The sequence below is a fragment of the Tetrao urogallus genome (genome assembly GCF_951394365.1).
Source record: "Tetrao urogallus genome assembly, chromosome: 4".
NCBI lineage: Eukaryota > Metazoa > Chordata > Aves > Galliformes > Phasianidae > Tetrao > Tetrao urogallus.
In genome coordinates this window covers 24,711,131-24,734,422 of record NC_136817.1, presented here as the reverse complement: position 1 = coordinate 24,734,422, position 23,292 = coordinate 24,711,131, and the positions used below count along the sequence as shown (strand labels likewise).

Here is a 23,292-nt window from a genome sequence, read left to right as displayed (position 1 = left end):
ATTCAATTCATTGTAGATGATAACAAGTATTTTATAGATGGGATTTCTGTGTACTTGCCTCCAACCTTATATGTTGGACTAACTACTGCTGCAATATTGATGTGTAAAAATAAGTGTTTTTGTTATGACTAAGTGTGTGTGGTCTGAACATGAGATGGAAAGACAAGAACAAATTCACTTTGTGGTTTGGACCTCAATCAATGAAGAATTGATTCAGTTTCCCTCAAAATATAAGAAATGCCATGCCCTGTTGGCTCAGACTAACTGTCTACACTATCTAGTTTTGTTTCCTGTAGTTGCAGTTGGCAATGTTGTTTAGGGAGAGCATGCAAGACTGTTTGTTTCTGCTGCCCACTTCCCTCATACTCTTCCAACGTCTGCATCCATTGAATTAGAGTTGCAACATTTTACTCCTTTATTTCTACCATTTTATTTTATTTACACATTTATTCAGTACACATTTTTTTTTATCCTGATCTGATTAGATTTGTAGATGTGTAGCAGCCGTGCTGTTAAGTGCTAATACAATTTGTTGACCCTAAATTTATATAGTGACATTACTTCAATTATACACAAATTAGTTTATGCAAAGCTATCAGTGAAGAGGTTACAGTCGGTCATTTTACTGCTACAGCCAGAGATTCTAACTTGGAACAACATTACTACATGGAGAGATTAACTAGTTTACAGGAAGCTAATATTCTCTGCGTGCCTGTTCATGTGTATAAGGACTCACACAATAGAAGGTAAAATATGGTAAAGAGAAACATTTCATTCAGCTGTCTTACATTAAAATCTGTGTGAGAGCTCTCTCTATTCCAAATTTTTTCCAACATTAAAGATACGTAATTTGGTTTAGGGAATTCAAGCACTTCCCTTAAGATACTGCCTTGCGCTGCCCGTTTTTTTGCATCATATCAGCCTCTTCCTATGACAAAATTTGCCAGGATTTTATGCTCTTGCAGTTATCCAGAAGCATAAAGGAATTCTAATGTGAAATGCCCATCATATTAATTTTAAATGTTTAGAAAGAGGATCCCTGAGGACAAAGAAATCCCAATAATCCTGTAATCCTGGATATCAACCAGTGTCAAAGGCTGAAGATGAAGGATTCCTGTTTCGTCAGTTAATTTTCGAGAGAGATGAACACGTATATCAAAAGGAAGAGAGAAATTTCCAAATAATAATAAAAAGTTCTGGAAATAATAAAATCCAGAAACACAAAAACACTTGGCCAACTGCCGCAGAAAATGGCTTTGCAGATGTGACATCTCTCATTGATTTTGAAGCTATTCATCTTGTCAGTATTTTTAGGTTAAAGCTACATTGAAGAGTTCCTAGCTGGAAGTTTTGTAAAGAACAGTTTCCTATGGTTTATGGTATATGGTAAGAATGCCTGATTAAAGTCATGAAAAGATCTCAGTTTCTTTTGGTGATCTTCAGGCCCCTTCTCTTTTAAATCCTTTTCTAGGTTCATATAAGGAAATACCAACTGAATGCTTGCACAAAACCAAGCTGTCTTTCCATCGGCTGGTTAGGAATTAGGAAAGTTATTTTGAAGGACATTGCTGAAACTGTAGAACTTCTAAACATTTCCGGTCAATCCGATATGTTTTGTACAAAGAAGAAGATTTGAGGAGAGAAGTGGACTACAGCATGGAATCCACTGCATTGTTCTTTCTCAGTAGCCAAATGTTCTCTTCTATAGGCCGGTTATTTAAAATTGATAAGAAAAAAACCACAGGATTTAAAGGTTCATTTGGCTCAAAGTTCATTAGTGATCGCTGTTCTGGTAGTTTGATACTGAACCTGAAATTCTTTCTTCTACATATATATATCAGGCTTATTAGCAGTATTTTTACAATGGACTTTGATATTTAAGGTATTGATCAATAAACATCTTTTCCTTCCATGCTTTTAAGTACTGGAGGAAGAAAGGGAGAGTCAGTGCTACAAGGGAGTTTAGGACTAAGTGTACAACAGTACTTAATTCCTTGGAGTGGCTACAGAATTGCAATTCCTGAGTGTTTTGAGATGCTGCATTTGGGAAAAAACTATTCTATATTTGATATTTACACTAAAATTATATTCCACTGACACCAGTAAAGATATGTGCACTGAAATAAAAGCAAACCAAAATGTCTGTCATTTTAACTCTTGGACACTGTTTAAGAGGAGAGTGCAAGAGAGATTGATTTGAATCAAACACAAATATTTAAATGACATCCTGAAAGGAAAACGTTTAACAGATTATTATTCAGTCCTGAGACATCTTAAATAAGCAGACTTCACAGTACACAAATAAACCAAATTACAAGAGCATGCTACTGATTTTTATTGCTGCTGTTGATGCTTTCCTGTTCCCGGTGCTCAGCTCATGTTTCTTCCAGTGGTTCCTCTCTCACTTCTTACGTTGCTGTGAAGTGGAGATAGAAAGAAAGCAGGTATTGACATATATCCACTGAATACATCATGTGAGTCTCGGCGCTGTAGAGGAACATGCTTCACAGATTGACTTTATGTTAGCTTCATCCTCAGAATGAAGTATGTGTATTTAATGCAACTTTAAAACAAGTCCAGGAAAATTAATCAGAAGAAATTTTACATCTGACATCAAATACTTCATTTCTTTTCCAATAGTATCTATTATTGCTGTTAAAACATAACCATTCAAGGCCTGGAATTGTACTTCTACACCATTAGGGACATCTCTTTAGTTTTTCGTGTTTATAGGGTCGATTCACTGCTAGGAGTATGAAGTGCTGCTTAGAACTTGTTATCTACAAATTGTCCTGTAAGCCTTGCATGGATATTTTCATGTAAGGAAAAGATATTAAATCTCCATAATGCAGTGGCTTCTGCTTAATTTGAAGACAAGAGGAAGAATATTAATCACAAGGTGATGATGGGGGGGAAAAAAGATTATAAACCAGAAAACTGTTAAATTTTCCCATCTTTAATGGGACTGAAAGAAATACAGTCTGAATTGATGGAAATCTTTAAAAGCAGTGGAATAGTCATTTGTAAACCTGAAGATGGTTGAAATCTATGATGCTTCTTATTTTAAAACCCTTATGCTTAGGCTGTGATTTGAGGCACTGTGATGCCTAATTTAAAGTGTCATCACCAGACACTCATAACTAGATTTACAGTGTAACTTGTGGAAATGCTCTCTCATGTAGAAGTATTTAATGCTACTTAGGATTTCTATGAATCAAGGGGAAAAGGGAGAGAGTGTTAGTGAGGTGGAAAGTAGACAGTGAAGCCAGCTGATGCTGTGAAAGTACAGCATGAACAGTTTTGTTTTGGGATTTACTGTCAAAGAGATGCTCCTTGAATGACAGACTGTCTCTGAAATAAAACTGCCTGATTTTGTCATTTTCTACACCAATCTGTAATGCTTGAACTCAAGCCAGCAATGCTGCATTTCTGTGTAAAGGGGCTTAGCATCCTGCAGCATGCTCTTTGGCTTTAATCTTTGCTTTGATCTGCAGCGCTGCAAGGGTCCATTGAAGAACAATAGTTTTCATAATGTATTTATGCTATTTTATATCATCGTAGCTGTTCTGCTTAACTTCTAGCCTGGTCCTCTTTTCATTGCTTCGCTGTGTTGTGAAGGTGTTTAAAAAATTGTCGGTGCTTCAGTAACTTTGGAGTAACCATGAAAGCAGCTTTAAACATTCCCATTGCAAATGGAATGGTTACTTCTTCCTTGCGACGGAATAATCGCTGTGTGTAGCAGGAAGATGAAGTGCCATCTTGAAATTGATAAGGAGTAGCACAGACAGCACAGAAGGCGCCTACATGCCTGCTAGGGACCTCTGGTTGTGTAACCCCTGGGGCGCTGCTCCTGAGCGATCACAGAATGGGACTCCGAGGAGCAGGAGCAATGTAATGTGAGCAGCCTGCCAGCAGCCAACCCGAGCAGCCAGGGCTCTGCCCACACAGCGCGTTCCCATACAGTATGGTACTAAACAATGTTTAAAGGCGATGCAGAATGATTTCAAAAGCTTTTCAAACGCTTACATGTTTCACTAACGCTGTCACGTCACTGCTAGTACAAGGAACGCTTCCGTTTGCTTAGCTGAGCCTTGTGCGGGCTGCTCTGTGTTACTTCATTAGCAATGTGCAATTTGTTGTGGTTTAACTTTTTTTCTTGTGAGCATTACTTTCAATCACAGTCTCAGTGGGGCACAGTATCTGTGCTGTTTATTCTGGGCTCTGAACGGGATGGAACTTCTGCCAGCTCCAAGCTGTCAGAGATTAGGAGGAGTGTGCTTTTTGGGGTACTATGTCTTAATCTGACAAAATGTTCCACTGCTCTGCTGTCTCAGAGGGGCCACCACTACTCAACAAGGAGCTGATTAGGGTTAAAGAAATCTTGCATCATTCCAAAGGGACTTCAGATAGCATTTTAACCAACTTCATCCGGCCGTTTCACAGCCGATTTCCTAGCTGATTGACTGCAGCTCTCTGAGATCTTTGATTTTCCCCTCGAGGTCCCGGTCCCACTTCTTCGCTTGGGCATGGACGAGCCGGGCTCCGCTTGAACGCCGGCGTCTCGCTCTGAACAGCCGGCGGCAGGCGGCAGCAGCAGGAGAGAGAAGGAGGAGGAGGAGGAGGAAGGGTGGCTCCTCCCGCCGCTCGGAGCCGCAGGCAGAGGGCGCTTTCGCCATGCGCGGCCCCCGCGCCCGCCGCCGCGCAGCCCCAGGCGCCGCGCAGCCCCCGGCCGAGCGCTCCGCGCCGCGCAGCCGCCGGGCCGGGCGGGCCCCGCGGGAGGGCGCCGGCTGCGAGCGGCCGCTGGGTCCCGCTTCCCTCCTTCCTCTCCCTCCTCCTCCTTCTGTCTGCGCTTTCCACCGCTCCCAAGCGAGCGCAGCCTCGGATGTCCGGTTTCCTGGTGGGTTTTTTACCTGGCAAAGTCCGGATAACTTCGGTGAGAATTTGCAAAGAGGCTGGGAAAGCTGGGAGCTCCCCTGCAGCCGTCTGGGAGCTGCTGCTGCCGCCGCATCTTCTCCATCCCGCGGATTTTACTGCCTTGGATATTGCGAGGGGAGGGAGGGGGGTGAGGACAGCGAAAGAAGAGGGGGGGGGGGGGGGGAGAAAAGGAAAAGAAGGAGCCTCGGAATTGTGCCCGCATTCCTGCGGCTGCCCCGCGGCCCCGCTCCGCCCTGCCATCTCCGCACAATGCACTTGCTGGAGATGCTCTCCCTGGGCTGCTGCCTCGCTGCTGGCGCCGTGCTCCTGGGACCCCGGCAGCCGCCCGTCGCCGCCGCCTACGAGTCCGGGCACGGCTACTATGAGGAGGAGCCCGGTGTCGGGGAGCCCAAGGTAAGCTGCTCCGGGCGTCCGGCTCTGCTCCTCCTTGGAAATGCTGCTGGGGAAATAGAGTTGGGATAGGAGACCTTAAGAGTGGGGATTTATTTAAGGGGAAAAAATAAAATAAAAATAATCTCGGGTTAAAGGGTTGATGGGGAAAAGAAAATCCCCAGATTTCCCAAGAAATGCGGAGCACCTGACTGGCAGCTCCACTGCTGCCCCTTTGCCTGGGGTGCAGCCGTGCCTGCCCCCAACCGTGCCCGGCGGTCCCCACGTAGGGCAGAGCTGGGCCCGGGGTGCAGCGAGGTGTGAGGAGCCGGATAAAGGGCCGGAGAATGAAGTAATGAGGGGCACGGGGTGGGACGGTGACAACAGAAGCCCAGCCTTGCCGTTTGTTGAAAAGTCGCTTGGAGTTACGGACACTTTGGATGACATACTGCTGTGTGACAGTTAGAGGAGATGTGACACCTTGGGCTGACAACGTGACACTTTGGGCTGAAATTTCTGTCCGAGCACACGGTTAAGGTTCTGCTCACATCCTTATTTTGCAGCCACAGATGCCCACGAGTCTGTGCTAACTTCTATTTGCATAGGAAGTTTTGTACCTTAGCACTGGAGTACCTTTCAGCAAGTGCTGTGGTTTTGCTGTTCCTGCTACATCTGATGCATAAAAACGATGCGCAGCATGTGGAGCATAAGCATGTGACATTGTTAGGTACACCTTTGATGTCTGAGCTCCATAGCAGCCCTTACCCTCGGCTCATTGTTTTGGAGATTTTCGACATGCTTTCTGAGGGCGATCATGGCCCAGCTCATTCATTATTCGCTTGGGAAGTGGAGTGTGCGGATTAAAAGCTAAGCTGATATTCTGATTGCTTTTTTTCTAGGTTAGCAGCACTATTTTTTTCTCTGGTTGGAGAAATAAATTGAATGTACCAGTGCTATTTGTTTTACTGAACTGAAATAAGGGAGATTGTACTGAAGCTACGTGGGAAGTTGTGATAGCGTATGTTAGCTGTACGTCTGTTTCTGATATCCAGACTGCTACAGACCATAAACTGCTCTCAGAACTTGTGCATTTCAAGTACCGTTGTGCATTGGAGAAGGTTACTGAGTCTCTCTCCAAATGTTTTAATTACAGTCGAATGCTTACATTGTAATGTTCTAAATGTTAGTGTGCTATCAGTGATCCTATTGCTTAAATGTTTATCCAGCACTCTTCAAAGCGAAGTGTTTAAAAATAGGAACACAGAATCAAGCCAGTGGTCCTCTTATCAAACTATTTATAAGAAAGGCAAAACTTACAAAAAGGTAAAAAAAAATGCTTCAACACTCTACAGTCCACGACTATCATCCAGTTATTTAGAGAGTGAAGCCCGTGTTTGAGTTGCCAATCCCCAGAAGAGCTTGTGCTAAAAAGGTGGAAAGCATGAAAGCTGGCCATGGAGTGTATTTACAGGGCAGAGGCAGAACAGCTGATTGTGGACAAATTCTCCTAAATGATGCTGTGTGGGAATCTATGCATGCACTGTAGATGATCACTGTGTTTCTTGAAGGAAGCCCAGAGACTTTTGGAGCTGCTGCTGTAGGGCACCATGTAGAAGTGCAAGTGTTCCCTAGAAAGAAGGGGGCTGTGAGCAAGTTGAAGAAGGAAAGGTCAAGAGACAAGGCAAGGAGTATGACAGTGTGTATTGAGCCATTGCATTAACAGGAAAATGTTTTTACGCCTGACTAATGGAGAGCAGTGAAGAATGAGAGACTGCATCCCAGAAGACTTTGTCACATTGGAAGTCTTCAGCTGTGGGTTTGTTGCCTTTGCTGGAACTGTTTGAGGGAGTGAATATTATGCATATTTGTTCCTGCAATGAGAGAACATGGGATGGCTGTCTGAAGTGATTAGATAGGATTAAATAAGTAAACTGTAAGTAATTGTTTCAAGGAAAATGTGATTATATTGTCAGTAAAAAGTCAGTAGCTTGAACTTTCTGAACTTGAATGAAAAATGTTTGTGGCTGCTGTGGTTCCTGTTTTTACTTTCCATCCATAGTACTGCATAGAATCACAGAATCACTTAGGTTGGAAAGACCAGTAAGATCATCCAATCCAACCATCAACCCATGCCTGTGATTGCATGGTAGTACAGAAGTGCAGGTCATACAGCATCTTGGGCCAACTCTTGGCACAACATCTTTATTCCTCTTTACTTCTATTTAAAGAAATTCAGCTGTAGGAACGTTTTTGTAGAGTATGGTTGATGCTAAGGATACTCCAACATAAGAGGCAGAAACATCTAGGGAGGAAATAGAGTGTTGTGTTTTTATGCAGGTGTGTAAGTGTTACATGTTAATGTCCTGGAGATGTGCACCCTGGAAGTGTTACAGATAGATGTGAAGAACTTATTATTTATAGCTCTTGCAGGGGCATGCTGTGCTGCAACTGGGCACTGATAAGCATGTACAACAGTACCTTCCCCACCCTTCCCCTGCCTTCTTTTTTCATCTCTCAGCCAAAGGGTAAAGTTCATTATTTGATGAGATTACAGGGCTCAGATTAATACTCCTGAGATGATCAGTCTGAGCGGTGGGACGGGAACGCATCATAACCATAAATCATTTCTTTTGGATTTCCTGCACATGTGGGATTTCCCCCAGCACACAGAAGCCTGCACAGCCAGCACCACTGCCTGGCACATGGACATGTCCTCAGTGCCTTGTGCTCATGTAAACTTTAGGAACTGAGAACATGCGACGAGTACTCACTATCTACCCAGGAAGTCAATATGTTCTCAATAATAATACCTTATTGTTTGCTGAAAGCTTCAAAAAGAGCTGGAGGGGCTACGTGGGCGTTCTGGGTATGAACTTAAATTATTGGAATGGAAGCTTGACATTGGCATGTACCTAGAGTGAATTAATGGGATTATGGTAACAATAGCAGGAATAGGTTATTATGGTAACAATAGTGGTAGCAGTAATGCGGTAACAATAGTGGGAAAGAAGACAGTGACACGGCTAGGAGGGCTGCAGTCACACCTTCTTTTGCTTTGCACTCAAACCTTTGGGATTATGTGACCAAAGGCGATATTGATCAGCTGTTCCATGTGAGTTTGTAAATACAGAAGAATTCCTAGTTTTGCATTAGAATGAGAATAGCAAATGGAAGTTTGAACGTATGAATGTTCTAAGGTTCATCCCTGAAATTTGTGATTGAACCTCTCTGTGCAGACGGCAATCCAGAACAGCCTTTGTAATTTGCTTTTCTGAAATGAAAATAGGTGTGCTTATGTGATCTGTTTATCTTAGTGAGCTCTGTCTGTCTTGGATGCTGTCTCGGCTGAGACATATCTTTATCACCGTCATTTTATGGTAAACCTGACCAAATCATGAAGTGCTGCTAGTTGATGGCTAATGGAATTCAAATGCTGTTAGTGTGAGAGTGGAAGGAAAAGCAGTTTGATAGTTCCTCAGATTTCTTCCTTTCTTTCTATCCTGGTGGTGGAATCTCAAACCTACAGTACCTAAGGTCACCTCTGCGTTTATGGAGCATGTGCCTCAATGCTGCATGTGCTGCTAAGAGATGAAGGCAAGCTTTACACTCTGCTGGAGCACTGCTACTTTTCATAAACCTCATGCCTGATGACCAAGCAGTGCAAAAACGAGGAGGCAGGGAGAATGTTATCTTTTTTCCCTTTTGTCTCCTGTGACTTTCTTTTTTAGAAATGTGGCCACTCTCTTTTCAGATGTTCATGCAAAGATGTTGTGTTTTTTAGAGACATGGTTTGTATCAAAATTAGCTAGGTGAAATTGAGTAATATAATCGAATTGACTATGAAGACTGACAAAATCTTCTGCAAGTGAAACTGTTAAGCCTTTGCCTATCCTTCTGTGTGAGAAGAGTGCAATGCTAAGCTCTAAGAGCTTGTGGCACTTTTTCTAGTTCTTGGTGTAAGTATGTACATTCCTGGGTTTCTTGAGTAAGCACGCTTATGTGTCTGTGATGGTTTTCACAAGATTGCTGCTGACAAATAAGTGCATTTTTGGAGGCTCTAAAAAGCTCTGGGTATTATTTTAAGTAACTGTAGTATTTGGAGGATTACAGAAACATCCCTTCAAAAATATTATTCTTAAGCTCATTTAGGTTCAATGTGTGTTAAGCTTTTACATGTTATTTCAGGGTGTGTGTACTCACTTATTTTAGAAGAAATAAACCCAGACTAGCTTGTTTTGCTGTTGTAGCTGAAGTGGAGGTAACAATCATCTCCCATAGATAGTCTGCATCCAGAATAGGTAGTCTGTCTAGAACCTCATGCTCAGCTGCTGCTTTTTTGAATGTGGTTAGTGATTCATTAAAACAAAATGCTCGGAACAAAGGAAATCCATGTGAAGTCAGACTGGTATCAACTTTAATATCCTTGTTTAATATAAAAAATGTGCTACAGCTGTTTGTAGAATGAATTATAAGAAATGCCAAGTAAGGTTGTTATTTGAAAGATGCAGGCTCTTTCCAAGTTGTGTAAGAATTTAAGGTCTTCAATTTTGTTTGATGACTAGGATAGCTGTAATTGATTTCATTATTATAAGCGTTCAGTACCTGTTATTTGCTGCTGAGGGGGCTGGGGAGGATGATTTCCACCTTAATTTTTTTTTTTTAATTTAAGTGATATATAGTAGCAAATTCCCCTTCATGCATATATATGCAGCAATTACTGTCTTTTATGCAGATATATAAATTGCAGCAGATTTTTAACTTAAAACATTGATAGCTTAGAGAGATCCCAGGGTGTTGTTTGTTGAATTCTTATTATGTAGGAATTCGTCAGCTTCTTTTCCTAATATGAAAGGTTTTGTGTTAATGTCACCAACAGGTTTTCTGGTGCCATGATACATAGATCACTCTGAAAGTAGTGCCTCCTATTTATTTCCATGTAAACTAGTATTTGATAGAGCAAACTTTCATATCAAAATGCTCTTCTGTAACATGGTCACCACAATTAACTATACATTTTCACAAGGGAGGAACTCGAGCCTGTGTGCCACTCTTGAAAAATGTGCACCAGCAGAGATGACCCACTATTTCACAATTTCAAGAGAAAGGCTGTCTTTTTCTCTGGCCTGACTCTGAAAGTTCCCAGCTTTCAGCTTAGTCAGCAACATGGTGTAGCAGTCAGAGTTGGTAGGTTGTCTGGGTTTCAGGGAATACAGAAGGACCACCCCTTTTCCATCTCAAAAGGCAGTGCACATCACTTTATTCACTGAAAGCTGTGTCTTGTACTTTTTCTTTGATGAGAAATTGATGTGTTGCCACTTCATAGACTGTTGTTTTGACTCCAGCTCCGTAGTCTTAACACAAGATTTTGTCACTGGTAATGGTTCAATCCAGGAAACTGTCACCTTCAGCCCTATATTGGTTCAACAGATCCTGACAAACTTGCATATGCCGTTCTTTTTGTTCCTGTGTGAGTATTCATGGGACCCACCTGGTGCAAATTTTGTAGTATCTCAACATTGCCACCATTGTTTCCAGTACATTGAAGCTGATATTCAGTTCCTTACACAGTTCCCTGGTCATAATCCTCTGTCCTGTGTGTACCAGCTGATCAGGATGCTCTTCATTTTGTACTGTGACAGCTGTGCATGGCCGTCCAGAACGTGGCTTATCTTTCACACCACTGTCACCACTGCTGAAATGCACTACCCACTGCCTAACTCTGCTCTCATGTACTGTTTGGTCTCCATAAGCATTCAGCAAGTTTCAGCGAATGTCAGTGGGTGCCATTTTTTTTTCTGTGTGGAAGAATTCAGTTCCCCAGTTTTGTTTCTTATGTGATTCCGTGTCAGATACTGTTCTGTCAGACTGCTCCTCTGCTGCCATCTGCGTCATGGCAACAAGTAATGGGATATTGGTGGGAAGGCTCATCCTTTACTGCCATACCAAAAGCATCCACCTCTGACTTAGTGGGCCAGTATCATAAAAGGGCATTACTTTCAGATCAGCCCTCATAGTGATGCATTGTGGTATTTTTCCCCCCCTTTTGTTGCTTTTCAGACTTCAGTTAGGAAATAGCTAAACCACAAGTCATTTGCTGTTCTACTTTTGTATTGCAGTAATGGTGATGTCAGTCTCTCTAGTTTCTTAGTCATTTGTCCTTTTATTTTGAAATTTCTTATTGTGTCTAATGTGGCTGTAACTCCTGACAAGTATGTGGAGACTGCAATTGCCAATGGCGTGAGTGTTTTGGTAAGATGCTCCAGTAAGCAAAGTAACCAGGAGGAATGAAGCTCATTAAATAGGAAGACAAAAAGTACAGGAAAAACATCTAATGGCAGCTGGAAAAAAATAATAATAGTAGTTGGTAGATTTCAATTAGACTGTAATTCTCCCAAGTATGTATGACTTCTCTTTTTGTCGTCTTGCTACGAAATATGTTGTCTTCCTGGAAAAAGGTATTGATGCATTATCTCCTCTGAATGTAATTGTGCATACATTGTTTGGGGTGAATTCAAGGAAAAATTATTGATTCTGAAAGTAACCTGAGTTACCTGATACTGCTGTCACCCTGAATCCCATTGGGGATTTTGTGCAGCCTGTTCCTCCTAGAGGAGAGCAAGGCTTTTTGTTCTGGATGAGGGAAAATATTGACAAAAAACTGGAGAAGCCTTAGAAGACACCAGAGGGCTATACTGGGGAGCAGGGCACAGGGTGTTTGTGTTTGACTCATAGATGTTGCAGTCTCTGTTATCCTGCCTGCTTATGTCTATGTAGTGAAATACAGGCAAAGACAGCGTCTTATTCTTGAAATTGTTGTCCGGAGCAAAGTGCTTTACACTGTAAAATGGTTTCATTTTTTTTCAGCTTTCTTTGTTCAAGAACTGTGCTCAGTTCCCAGAGAGATTACTTCTTTTAATAGCTGTAGCGCTTCGCAACTTTCTCAGTTCTTTTCCAAATGAGATCTGTAGCACTCCACATGCATGTGCAAGAAAATTTCCAGCACTTGAAAAGATACTCAGAAACAGTAGAAGTCCTGCTAAAAATCATTCAGAAGGCGCAAAATTAGTGTCTAGTTGTTCTTCAACTTTATTTAACTGCGGAATTGAGGACACCTTCTTGCATTTGTGGTGGGCTACCACAACTGCCCTGTATGTGCTTGTTGCATCCCAACAGCCTAAAGGAAAACTGGCCAAGTGGAACTTCATGCATTGTTAGCTGCTGTCTACTCATTTTGTGATTTTTTTTTTTTTTTTTAAATTTTTATTTTTTCCCCCCCATGGGTGTATTGTTTTGTTTTTCTAACTGGCCAGGAGAGATGCAGCTGGTAGTAACCACTATAGTTTGCTGCAAAAATATTTACAATAGAGAAACAAAGAAATTGTAGAGGTTCAGGTATCACTTGCAGATAAAATGTTGATTTGCCAGAGCAGTAATATTCTAATAAAAGTAAGAGCCATTTCCTTCTTTCTGTATAAGTGGCTTAACCTTCATTACCTCGAAGTATCCATATACACAGCCACGTGGGGAAAAGCTGATGGTGGCTGTGTGAGATGTGCTGTCAGCAGATGTTGAGATCTATGTTTCTGCTCCCTGCTTGGAGTCCTGTTTTTGCAGGATTCCTGCTGATGAAGCAGCTGAATACAGCTTCCTTTTATGGCCCCTCCTGGAACTCAAAGCAAGCCCAAGTGGACAACACTACAAAACTGTTCTTGTGCCCAAGGAGCCTTTAGCACCAAGACTTTAAATATATATATATATATGTGTGTGTGTGTGTGTCAGTATTTCTTGGCAAATCTTGCACGTGGAGCCCCACAAAGGCTCCAAGAAAAACCTTGACTTGTCATTCTTCTTGACAGACATCTGCTAGGTATTGAGAACTGTGACAGTGTAATAGCTTCTGCAATTTGGTGATGGGGGATACCATGCAAGTAGGATTCATTGGAAGTCAGAGCATTGTATTTTGTATCTCAGTGATAGTTTGTTATCTGGTGTAATACTTAGGGTAGAAATCTGCAAGTTTCCAGTTTCTCTGTTTTTCAGAGAGCATAATTCCAACTATTTCTTGTTAGAAATAACACAGAAAAGGCAAATTATGTAACATCCATCATTCTGGTTGTGTTCTATATATTTGTTTCTGGCAGCAGATACACTTGATACACTGCCTTTCAGTGCAATAGTGCCTAGACTGTTCATAGAGACTGCATGTATCCCTTCATGGAATTCCTACTGAGGGTTAGGTTGATGGTATAATTAACTAAGGAAACTAAGCAATGAAATAGAGGTAGTGCCTTAATGACGTTTGTCCTTTGCCTAGGGACAGATGTTTCCAAATGAAAGCAGAGCCCTGCGACTTCCTCTTCACCCCACCCACTCCCAGCAGATCTTGCATAACAGGCAGAGTACTGCTGTGGTACAAACGTGACCATTTACTTCATGTTTCATTTTAATCATGTATGTCAAGGCACTCCTGTTAACATTTCAACGTTCCTTTGTCATGAGGAGTTGATTTTTATGTTTTTATGTTTTTATTTTTATTTTTTTAATCCTCTGTATCTTTAATATTGGAACATTCTGTGATTTGGAAGAAGTGATACAATCTTGCTAATAATCAGCAGGCCTTTACTGTTGAATCAGAGCAGGTTCAGTGAAGATGGAGAAGTGCTTTTTCCAGGAAGGAAGATAATGATGGACAATGATTATCTTTCCATTTGGGCATGTTTCTGGTTGGCTACGATGAGCAAGAAAAGGAGTTCTGAGAACTTCTTTCTCTAAATAGCTGTGGAGAGACTGATGAGACAGTAAAAGCACACTGAACTGTGATCTTGTAGCAGGAAATAAGCTGGGGAACAGGGGAAGGATTTTCAGAGGCTGGGACCACATTCTTCAAAGGAGAAGAGAAATAGCTGCTTTATTTCATGAAGCAGAACTAAAGAGTTAGGCAAACTCTAAACTTGAACAGTCATGGTTAATCTGGATTAACAGCATAAAAAAGCTCTTTGTAGTAATGAAACTCTGAATATTTTAGCATAGCAGTTTCAGGAAATTAATGAAATTTTCAAATCCTCATCTCTTATGACACATGGATGATCTGTGTTTTTCTCTTGAACTTTTAAGTAGATGCTTTACTCCAAGAATAGTCAGCCTGTGGTAATTATTCTAAGTATTGAAGTAACATAAGACTAATATAAGGCTGCACCTAGTCAGACAAAATGCCTAATTAGACCTTCAGGCCTTTTCAGCAGTATTCAGTGTGAGCAACCTCACTGCATATCCACTACTTTGTGTGTACAATGATGCCCACTGATGTGACAGGATGATGTGGAGAGTGATGTTGCTGTTGGAGACCTCTTCCACAGCATGTGACAAGGAGCAGTTTGTCCCCCAGTTTGTTCCAGGTGGAGGCTATCGTTTAGCCAAAGGCATATCTCTTCTTGCAGGAAGACAGACCCAGTGAATCCTGATTCCCAGAGGTTTCATTCTTGTTTCCCCTGTGAGTTGCTTGTTGCACAGAACCCAGCTGATTTTTACCAAGCCATTCCATGGCAATAACTCAGCAGGTTCATACCCCTCTTGCATTCTTTCTTCTCCTTTGTGTTCCACAAATTTCAGGAGGATTCCTGAAGCTGAGTGTGTGTTTGTGTGTGTGTGTGTGTTCCTGCTATGTGGTCAGCTGGAGCTGGAAAATCTGTCAGCAGGCAGTGGCAGGGGAAGTGGGGGAGATGTTTGCATGGTCCCAGGTTCATCATGTTGTTTTTAGTGAGAGAGTAACCATGGCAACATGCACCTGGCTACAGCCACTCTTCTGGCTCTTCCAGTACCTCTTAGTTGGGATTTTTGGCTGGACTTTTTCTTTCCTTTTTATTTATGCCCTTACCATTCAAGGCCCTGCCAAATTACAGGACCTACTTGACAACCTCCTTCTGAGCATAAGAAATGGAAAGTGTCACTACATGCTTACAGGCTGTTGGCAGCAGGGCAGCTTGTAGGCTTCCTCGTCTTCAGTGATGTTGGAGGGGATGCTTTTGTTTTAAAATGTTTCAGTTGACTTTTCTCCTGTGTATTGTCAAGGTGCTTATTGAGCCCATGGAAGCTTTTAATATCAGCAGCTCTTTCTATTAAGAAAACTTTTTCTACTAAGCTTTATGTAGGTGTTCTATTTGCCTGTGTATTTAAAATAAGCAATAACAAAACTGAAAAAACTGTTCCTTTTATTTGCCTTGAGCTTGATGCCTGTTAGTTATGTATGAATCTTCCTTCATCCTTATTCTGGCCAATGCAGGGAACAATTCTGTTCATACTAATTGTGATTTTATTGAGTTTCCCTCTCAGTTGCTCTTTTTGAGGTACACAAATCCTTTTACATATAACCTGTTTCTGGTAATGAAGCTGTTCCTCACCTTTGGTCATCTGACTTCATAACTTTCCAGGTTCTCTTTAAGACTGTGTAACAAGGAGAAGGGAGAGCCAGGAGTGCTCACAGTTTTCCGGATGCGGGACATCACGTTCGGATTAATTCCACTTACTTCACAAGTCTCTTGTTTGGAGAATTTTTTGTAGCATTTCCAACACAAGCATGATTAAAGTGCCTCTTTAAAAGATCTGCCGTATTTATATTGGAGAATTGGGTGAGGAAGGCATTTCATAGTTATTTACTTCCTCAGAGTTCTCATAAAAGCTGTTCTTAGAGGCCTGCTTCAAGATGATGCATGGTTATTTAATCTATGCATTCATTATGCTCTGAAAGTGTTTTTCTGCCTGCCACATGTGCACAGTGAGAGTTAGTGGGACTAGCTATCTCACGAGTTATAAACCATGGTCTGTATGTTTAATGTCTCTAAGTACTTTCTTTTCTGCTGGTTTTTTTTTTTGTTGTTGTTGTTTTTAAATAAAGAAATGAGATGTATTATTCTCAGAGTAGTCGGATATATGCCAGCAATCTTGCACAGGCTGTTTACACCTGTTAACAATAAGAGGTTACTGTCAGGCAAGATTTGTGAAACTTGGTTATGTGTACTAACTCGGTGCATCTGACTAAGCAAATTTATCATGAAACTACTCACACTTGCAAATTTTTAGATGCCTGCCAGGCCTAGCCTAAAGCCTAAGAGTACAGGAAATGCCCTATGGGGGCAGACTTAAGTCTGTCTAGAAAAGTGTTTTGCCTCTGACAGTTTCAGCAGTGTGGTATTTAGGGAGAATGTCTGGACTTAGTTGCTCTCTGCAGGTCTCATGCCCTCTGACCATTCCCAGTTGTCAGACTCAGGGTATTAGAGGATGCCTTTGTGCACCTTCACTGTCCATTTGTCCGTGGATGTGTCTAGATCCATACCAAAGACATCACAACTGGTCAGTAGATTTTTGAGTTATTTTATGACTCTGTCAGGAGCATTTTTTATTTTGATTACTTGCAGTATTTGAAATAACAATTTCTGCAGTTAATGTTCTCTACTCTTTTGTTCCTTGGAATCCTGCGTGTTACACTGACACAAAAGTTATTTTAGAAATTAGCAAGTAAAATTTACTTTTTGTTTTAGAATAATTGCCTTGATTTTATTCTTTTTTCTCCTCCATGGATAATGTGTACAATGAATTCCTCAAAATCCATTACTGTCTTTGTCATACAGCCAATTACTTTATTGTTTTATGGGTTGAAGTGCAGTGTTGAGAGACTTAAAGCAAAGGCAAAGTTTTGCTAAGCCATGGAATTAATTGGTTATCATGAAATTTGCACTGATAGCTGAGAAGCGATCTTAAAAGAAAGGAGGAATTAATAAGCACTGGTTTTAGTAATCATTATGGTGACTGAATTTCATGCAAGGTTACTGTTATCCACTGCTTACTACTTATTTGCTAATGTCTATATATAAAATCAGAATTATTTTGCAATCTGTGTCTTGATACTCAGAAATGACAGTGCTTTACCTGGGACTGGAATATTGATTTCAAATTCTTTGAAGAGATTGAAAGAAAAACAAACAAAACAACCCTACAGCCTATCTGGCTTTACTCAGTTTTGGTTTTAACACAGAAATTTCTACCATCCATTCTGGGGCAAATTCTTATGCCAAACTGTGGCAGAACTGTACCTGGGGAATGACAATTTATGTTTTATTTATTTTGTTCTGATATCTTTTTTTGTTGTTATTGAAATTTTGCTCTTCTGAGAAAAATAACTTCTTAGTCAGCAGAAAAATTACTTGTTGTATTTCTTAAATTTTCGTATACAAGAAATTACAATATAAGAAATAAAAGATGATGGAAAAACTTTATGGAGGAGTAATTAGTGCCATGTTATCTACTATTGACTTTACGTTTTATACTTTTTTCTTATATGCATATAAAGTTCAGTGATATTCCAGTGAAGAACTGATGATATCAGACCACACTGTGAATTTAACTAGCCAGTTGTGCCTGCTGCAGAAGGTGGTGCAGGATCAACTCTTAAGCTCCAACTCAGTTTTTTTTTGTGATTAGTTAGTGCTGAGGGTATGTTCTGTGTAGTGAGAGAGAGATCTGGTTAATAGCATTTGTAAGCAGCTTAATTACTGTAACGGTATTAATGCAGCTCCTGAACAGCTGAAGTTATGCTGATGGTTTGTACAGCAGTTCCCCTGGTCAATTGTTATTTGTGTTAATGTTGAGTAGAAGCAGTTACTCAAATGCATTCTGTGGAAGTACTATAACTGAAATGAATGTGATCTGTATTAAACTAAGGAAGGGCATATAAGGAAGTATTGCTTACCTTCTGCTTTGAAAATTGTCTGTCAATGATGTGAGTTCAGTGTCTGAAAGCCTTTTTCTTGCTACAGTGAAGATTTACAAATCCCTGTTTTCCTGTGATTCCATCTAAATAATGTGCTGCTCTATGGCCAAGTAGTATCTATTATTAAGTAATAGTAGTACTGATGGACACTGTATCTTAAAATGTAGTATGTGAAAATGGATACTGGTTTGCTATTCGAATTAAATCAAGCATTCAGAAGTTACAAAATGCTAGAATTAAAATTCCTTTTTTTTTTTTTTTTTTTTTTTTGTTATTAATTTTTTGGTTGTATTAATACACTTTGGAGGTATGTAATTTCCAGCAACGTTAAAGAGACTACCAAAAATGCTTACAGTTATATCATCCACATCTGCAGTGGGCATGGACATTGTGTCCAGCAGGTGTGATAGGTGCTCTGCCCTTCCCCTGATGCCATCTCTGCTGCCCTCCATGGTCCCACATGGTTCTGTCTTCTATCTTTCATGCTCTGCCTGGTCTTGCCTGGCAGAGTGGGGCTTAGGGTTAGGAGGTGTTAACATGGCCTTGCTGCTTCTGTGTTCCTTGCTGCCGCGTATTTGGGAGCTGTGAATCCATAACAAAACTGATCCAGCTAGTGGACAGATCATACAATGACTTGTGTTGGAAGGGGAGGCCTTAAAGATTACAACCTCACTGCTGTGGGCACAATTGCCAACCAGCAACTAGCTCAGGTTGACCAGGGCCCCATCCACCCCGGCCTTGAGAACCTCCAGGGATGGGGCAGCTTCTTTGGAAAGTGGAAAGATGGAAGCCCACGTGTTAAGAACTTTTATGTCGTCCTCCTTTCCCCCTCCCCCCCCCAGGACACCTGTTTCTTTCTCTTCCCTACCACTCCAGGTCATACTTGCCTATCAGTTTAAGGTGCTACACATCTACAGTAAACAGGCTGTGTGGTTTTTTAGGACAGTTCCTAGTGGAAGAAAATCGAACTTCACGTTAAAGTCTGTCAAAATCTTTGAATGAACAATAAGAAGTAATGTCTTATACGTGGAAAAACGGGATGTGTTCCAGGTGAAGTTGAACAGCTTAAGCTGTTATTTAGTGCTGCTAGCTGAAGAAGCATTCCTGTTGCCCACCTACTTGTTGTCCTTTCTGGAAAGCCAGTTTAGGTGTGTTGTGACACTTCTACAACCTGCTTTACCTCTTTGTTTCATGTGTGCACACAGGGCACAAGGGCTTGGGATGCTGGAACAGGAAGCTGAAAGCAGGTAGAGCAGGGCATTTCTCATGGCTAACCCAGGACATTTCATTGTTCAACAATAACTTCAAAACAACATTGTTCAACAATAACTTCAAATCATGGCAGTATGGCTAGCTCTGCTGCAGGGGCCTTTTTTTTTTTTTTTTTTTTTTTTTTTTCCCACTTTGCAATCTGCTATGAAACAAAAGAAATAGCATGAGAGTACAAAAGATCTTGAATAAGGCAGTAATCCTTTGGAAGGAGCTCGGAATCACTGGCTGTATTTATCACACTTTATCTGCGTTGAAGTTAGGTGACTGATTTGTGCTGTCTGCACTTCTTCATAATAAGAAGGCAGAAACAGGCACGTATTGAGGAATATGGGAAACTACTTCAGCCACTGTTTCAAGTTCTTTTTTTCTTCTATTTTCAAGTTTCAGAAGTTATCACTTTGAATTGGGCTTACAGATTTAGGGGGCCTTAAATAGTCACATGCATGTGAGTGCCTGTATCTCATGTAACCAGAGCAAGTCCTTTCAACTGCATTCCATCTTCTCCAGGTTAGTTGCTGTGCTGATATTTTGCTTGCCATTTAAATTATGTTGGTTGATGCTGAGTTATTAATAACAAGTGGCTGAAGGAGAGGATGATAGGGGTAAAGAAAAGCAGCAGCAGAACAGGGAGGAGGAAGGAGAAGGGAAAAATCCATGTACTTATTACCACAGCCCCAGCAGTAAGTAAGGTTAATAGGAACACTATATATGATATGCTGTGCTGAGAATCTAAAGTACATTTAAAAAAATTAACCTTGCCTGAGATCAATACATCTGATACCCAACACCAACTGTGGTCTTTATTCCTGTTCAGTGCTAATATGGTGATATTTAAGGGGAGAGATAATTTTAGCATGGAATTTTCTGAGGTCATGTACTTTTATTTTAATGTATTGTTCAGTATCCGGATGCTGTTGCTTAATTTAGACCTAGCTGTAGAATATAATGATGCCTTTCCCACCCTATATGTATAGACACACATAAATATGCACATACACACAAACTGTGTGAATCTGTATATACGGATAAACGTGTGAATGCATATATATATACACAACCCCTTTTAAATATGTATTGTTTTCAGTGTATCTGATGTGTTCTTAAAACTGTCAGCTAACAATTCTGCTATAGCTGAAGTAAAATGAGTCTTATCTTTTTCTCATGGGAAAATCTCTTCTAATTTTATAGTTTGGTTTCCAGTTGGGCAGTTAAAATTAGAAGAATCATAGGGAAAAATAATTTAAAGTTTTGTTTTGTTTTTAAATATATGCCTATTGTTAAAACTAGCTGCCAATTTTTATACAATGCCCGAAACTTTGTTGTCAACTCTGGTAAATGTGGAGGGAGAGGCTAATAGCAGATGGAGAAGTTTTTTAGGAGTTCATAATTATGTTACAGTATTTATAAGAATATCATACCTACATACGTTTTAAGACTAGAGGATATTTGCTTCCTTTTTCATTAATATTTTATAAGGGTCAAGTTTTAGTCTGTATACTCTTATGTTAATGGTTTATTGAAATCTACTGCAATGGAACACTGTTGTGTTAGTTGCTTGACTTGCACTCAAATCACACTGTCTACTTTATCTGGTGTGAATGGCTAGTAGACTGAGTTGAGCTAACTTCTGATCTTCTCACTTAAATATTGTCTTACTACTTTGAGGTATAAAAGTTAATAAAGGTATACATGAGGCAGACATGATCGATTTAATAATCTTTTTATTTATCTGATACCTTCAAATAGTTTTTGAGGTCTTTATTCCCTCATCTGCACTGATGGAAGTTAATGAATTATTATAGATTTTCATAGTTCCCTTCATAATTAATTGTGGTGTTTCATATGTGTACCCTTAAATACACTCAGAGATCTTTGTGGAAGTGCCAGTGAACCAATTGCCTGCACTCTACTGCTGTAGATGTTTTCTCTTTCACTCCTGTTCCTACTCATCTGACACCATCTTTGTTTTTCCCTAATTAATATTTTCTTTCTGAGTGGAGAAATGAGACTTGTCAACATTGTCACAATAACTCATTTCTGTGAATTCATCTGAATCAAAAGTGATTCACAGTGACCTTGTTTGTTTCTCATATTTTCTCCAAAGTGAATTGTAACTGAATGGGTCTTCCTGCTTTAGATCAGAGAAAAAGATGTTTTTAGTAGGCCACAAATAAGGAAATAAGAAAACAGTTGATTTGTACTTGAAATGTAGTTCTCCACCCTAGCTAGCACTTCAAGAGGTTGTTCTATAGAAAATATGACCAGTGAGAGACACAGAATACAACTTCCTGTATTTCCCACTTGTGGTATGATTTATTTATTTTTGTCTTTGTTGTTGTTGTTACTTTAATGATAAGAGGCTGTCCAACTTTGTTAGAGAGGAAGTTGGAGTGAGTCAACTAAAACCTGTACTTTAATCAAATGGAGTACTCTAATTTTTCAGCTTGGTAATGCTGACCCTGTCAGGCCTCCTGGTTATGACTGGTAATTAACATTAGCAAAAACAAAATATTAGATGATAAAGTGTCTTTCTTGAAAGCTTGAGAACTTTATCTTAATAGTTCAACTGCTGTACCATGATAGTTTGGAGTTAGTAATAAATTGCAATAGCATTTTATGTGGCCTATAAAATGTCAACCTATAAAGATAGGGGGAGCGAAAAGCAAACATCCGTTGCAAAAGTACTTCCTATGTTAATTATCTGCTATATCTTATACAAACAGTTTCCATTCCATTTCTAGTGTAAGACCAAGGTGAATGGAGTGTTAGTTTGAGAAGGTTGTTTTATTTTCATCCTGCTATAGTAAACTACTGGCAGTCCCAAACACGAGGAAAACAAAACAACAACAAAAGCCACCCAAAACCATATGGGTCAGACAGAGCAAAATAGGGACTTCAAATAAAACTGTGATATAGGTTGGATGGGTTTTGCCTTCATGTGCATAAGAGTTGAGTATGCTTGATACGTAGATGACTATGTTTTGATAAGTAATGCTAGAAGAAAGATTTAAGAGCCTCAGGAAATATGTCTGTGTGTGATCCTTCATTAGACTGTTGCATCTGGCAAAGTGTCATAAGAACCTAATGTAAAAAGGGAAGCAGTAAGCAGCAGCAGGGAAGTACCCTCCTCTCCTTATATGGATGTCTGCAGATGAACCTACACTGACAAATTGGGATGAGGGAGAGACAAGCATAACAATAAAAGGGGAAAAAGGAAAATAACTTTTAGTGAGTCTTAAAGAAAAACAGGTCAAAAGGTGACTGATAAAAACATATAGATGTATTTAGAAAAGAGAAGATAGTAAAAAATATATAACAGTAAATTAAAACCTGAAGTCAGTAACAGTAGCTTTATTTATTTATTTATTTATTGAGCTATGAGGAGTGACTAAATGATGAAATAAACTGACATGGGAAATGCTGACTTTAGCATCTCTTCTGATTTTGTCAAATCTATGTGCTCTCAGATAAATGGCTTAAAGATTACAAGGTGCTAGATTCTGCATGCTATGATGTATAAATGGAAATGGCCATAGCACAAAAGTGTTTGGAGCAGGTGATCTATTTCTGTGGCACCTGACTCTTCAAGCAGCGTAACTTCCTTGTACACAGACACATATATCAAGACGTCCCAAACTGCAAGTACAAATGAAACAAGAAAATCTAGGTTAGTTTTTCATTTAACTTGATTGTAAATGCTGGGAACTTGAAGGACTGTATTTAGAGAGACTGTATTAAGAGATCTTTATCCTTTTTTTTTCCCCCCTCCATCAGGCAGCAGTTTAGGCCTGAAGCAGAGAGACTCTAGCTAGTCAAATTTGTTACTCAGTTATACAATCATCCCCCAAGGTTTTCCAAATCCCTGTCTTCTGCAGCACTCCAGGGCAATGTGCTTTGGTTGCACAATGGATTTGTCTTGTCAGAGAGGAGGAACTCACTTTTCTTTGTTTTCA

The 23,292-nt window shown here is 40.2% G+C and overlaps 1 protein-coding gene across 1 annotated transcript in view; it reads left to right on the top strand.

Annotated features, from left to right (window-relative positions):
• Positions 1 to 4,674: 4,674 nt before the first annotated feature.
• Positions 4,675 to 23,292, top strand: part of VEGFC (vascular endothelial growth factor C) — a gene marked incomplete at both ends in the record, with an annotated part of 62,778 nt that continues 44,160 nt past the window's right edge. The window contains 3 exon segments of the mRNA XM_079534510.1: positions 4,675 to 4,764; positions 4,766 to 4,976; positions 4,979 to 5,328. Of these exon segments, the coding sequence (XP_079390636.1) occupies positions 4,675 to 4,764; positions 4,766 to 4,976; positions 4,979 to 5,328 (651 nt within the window).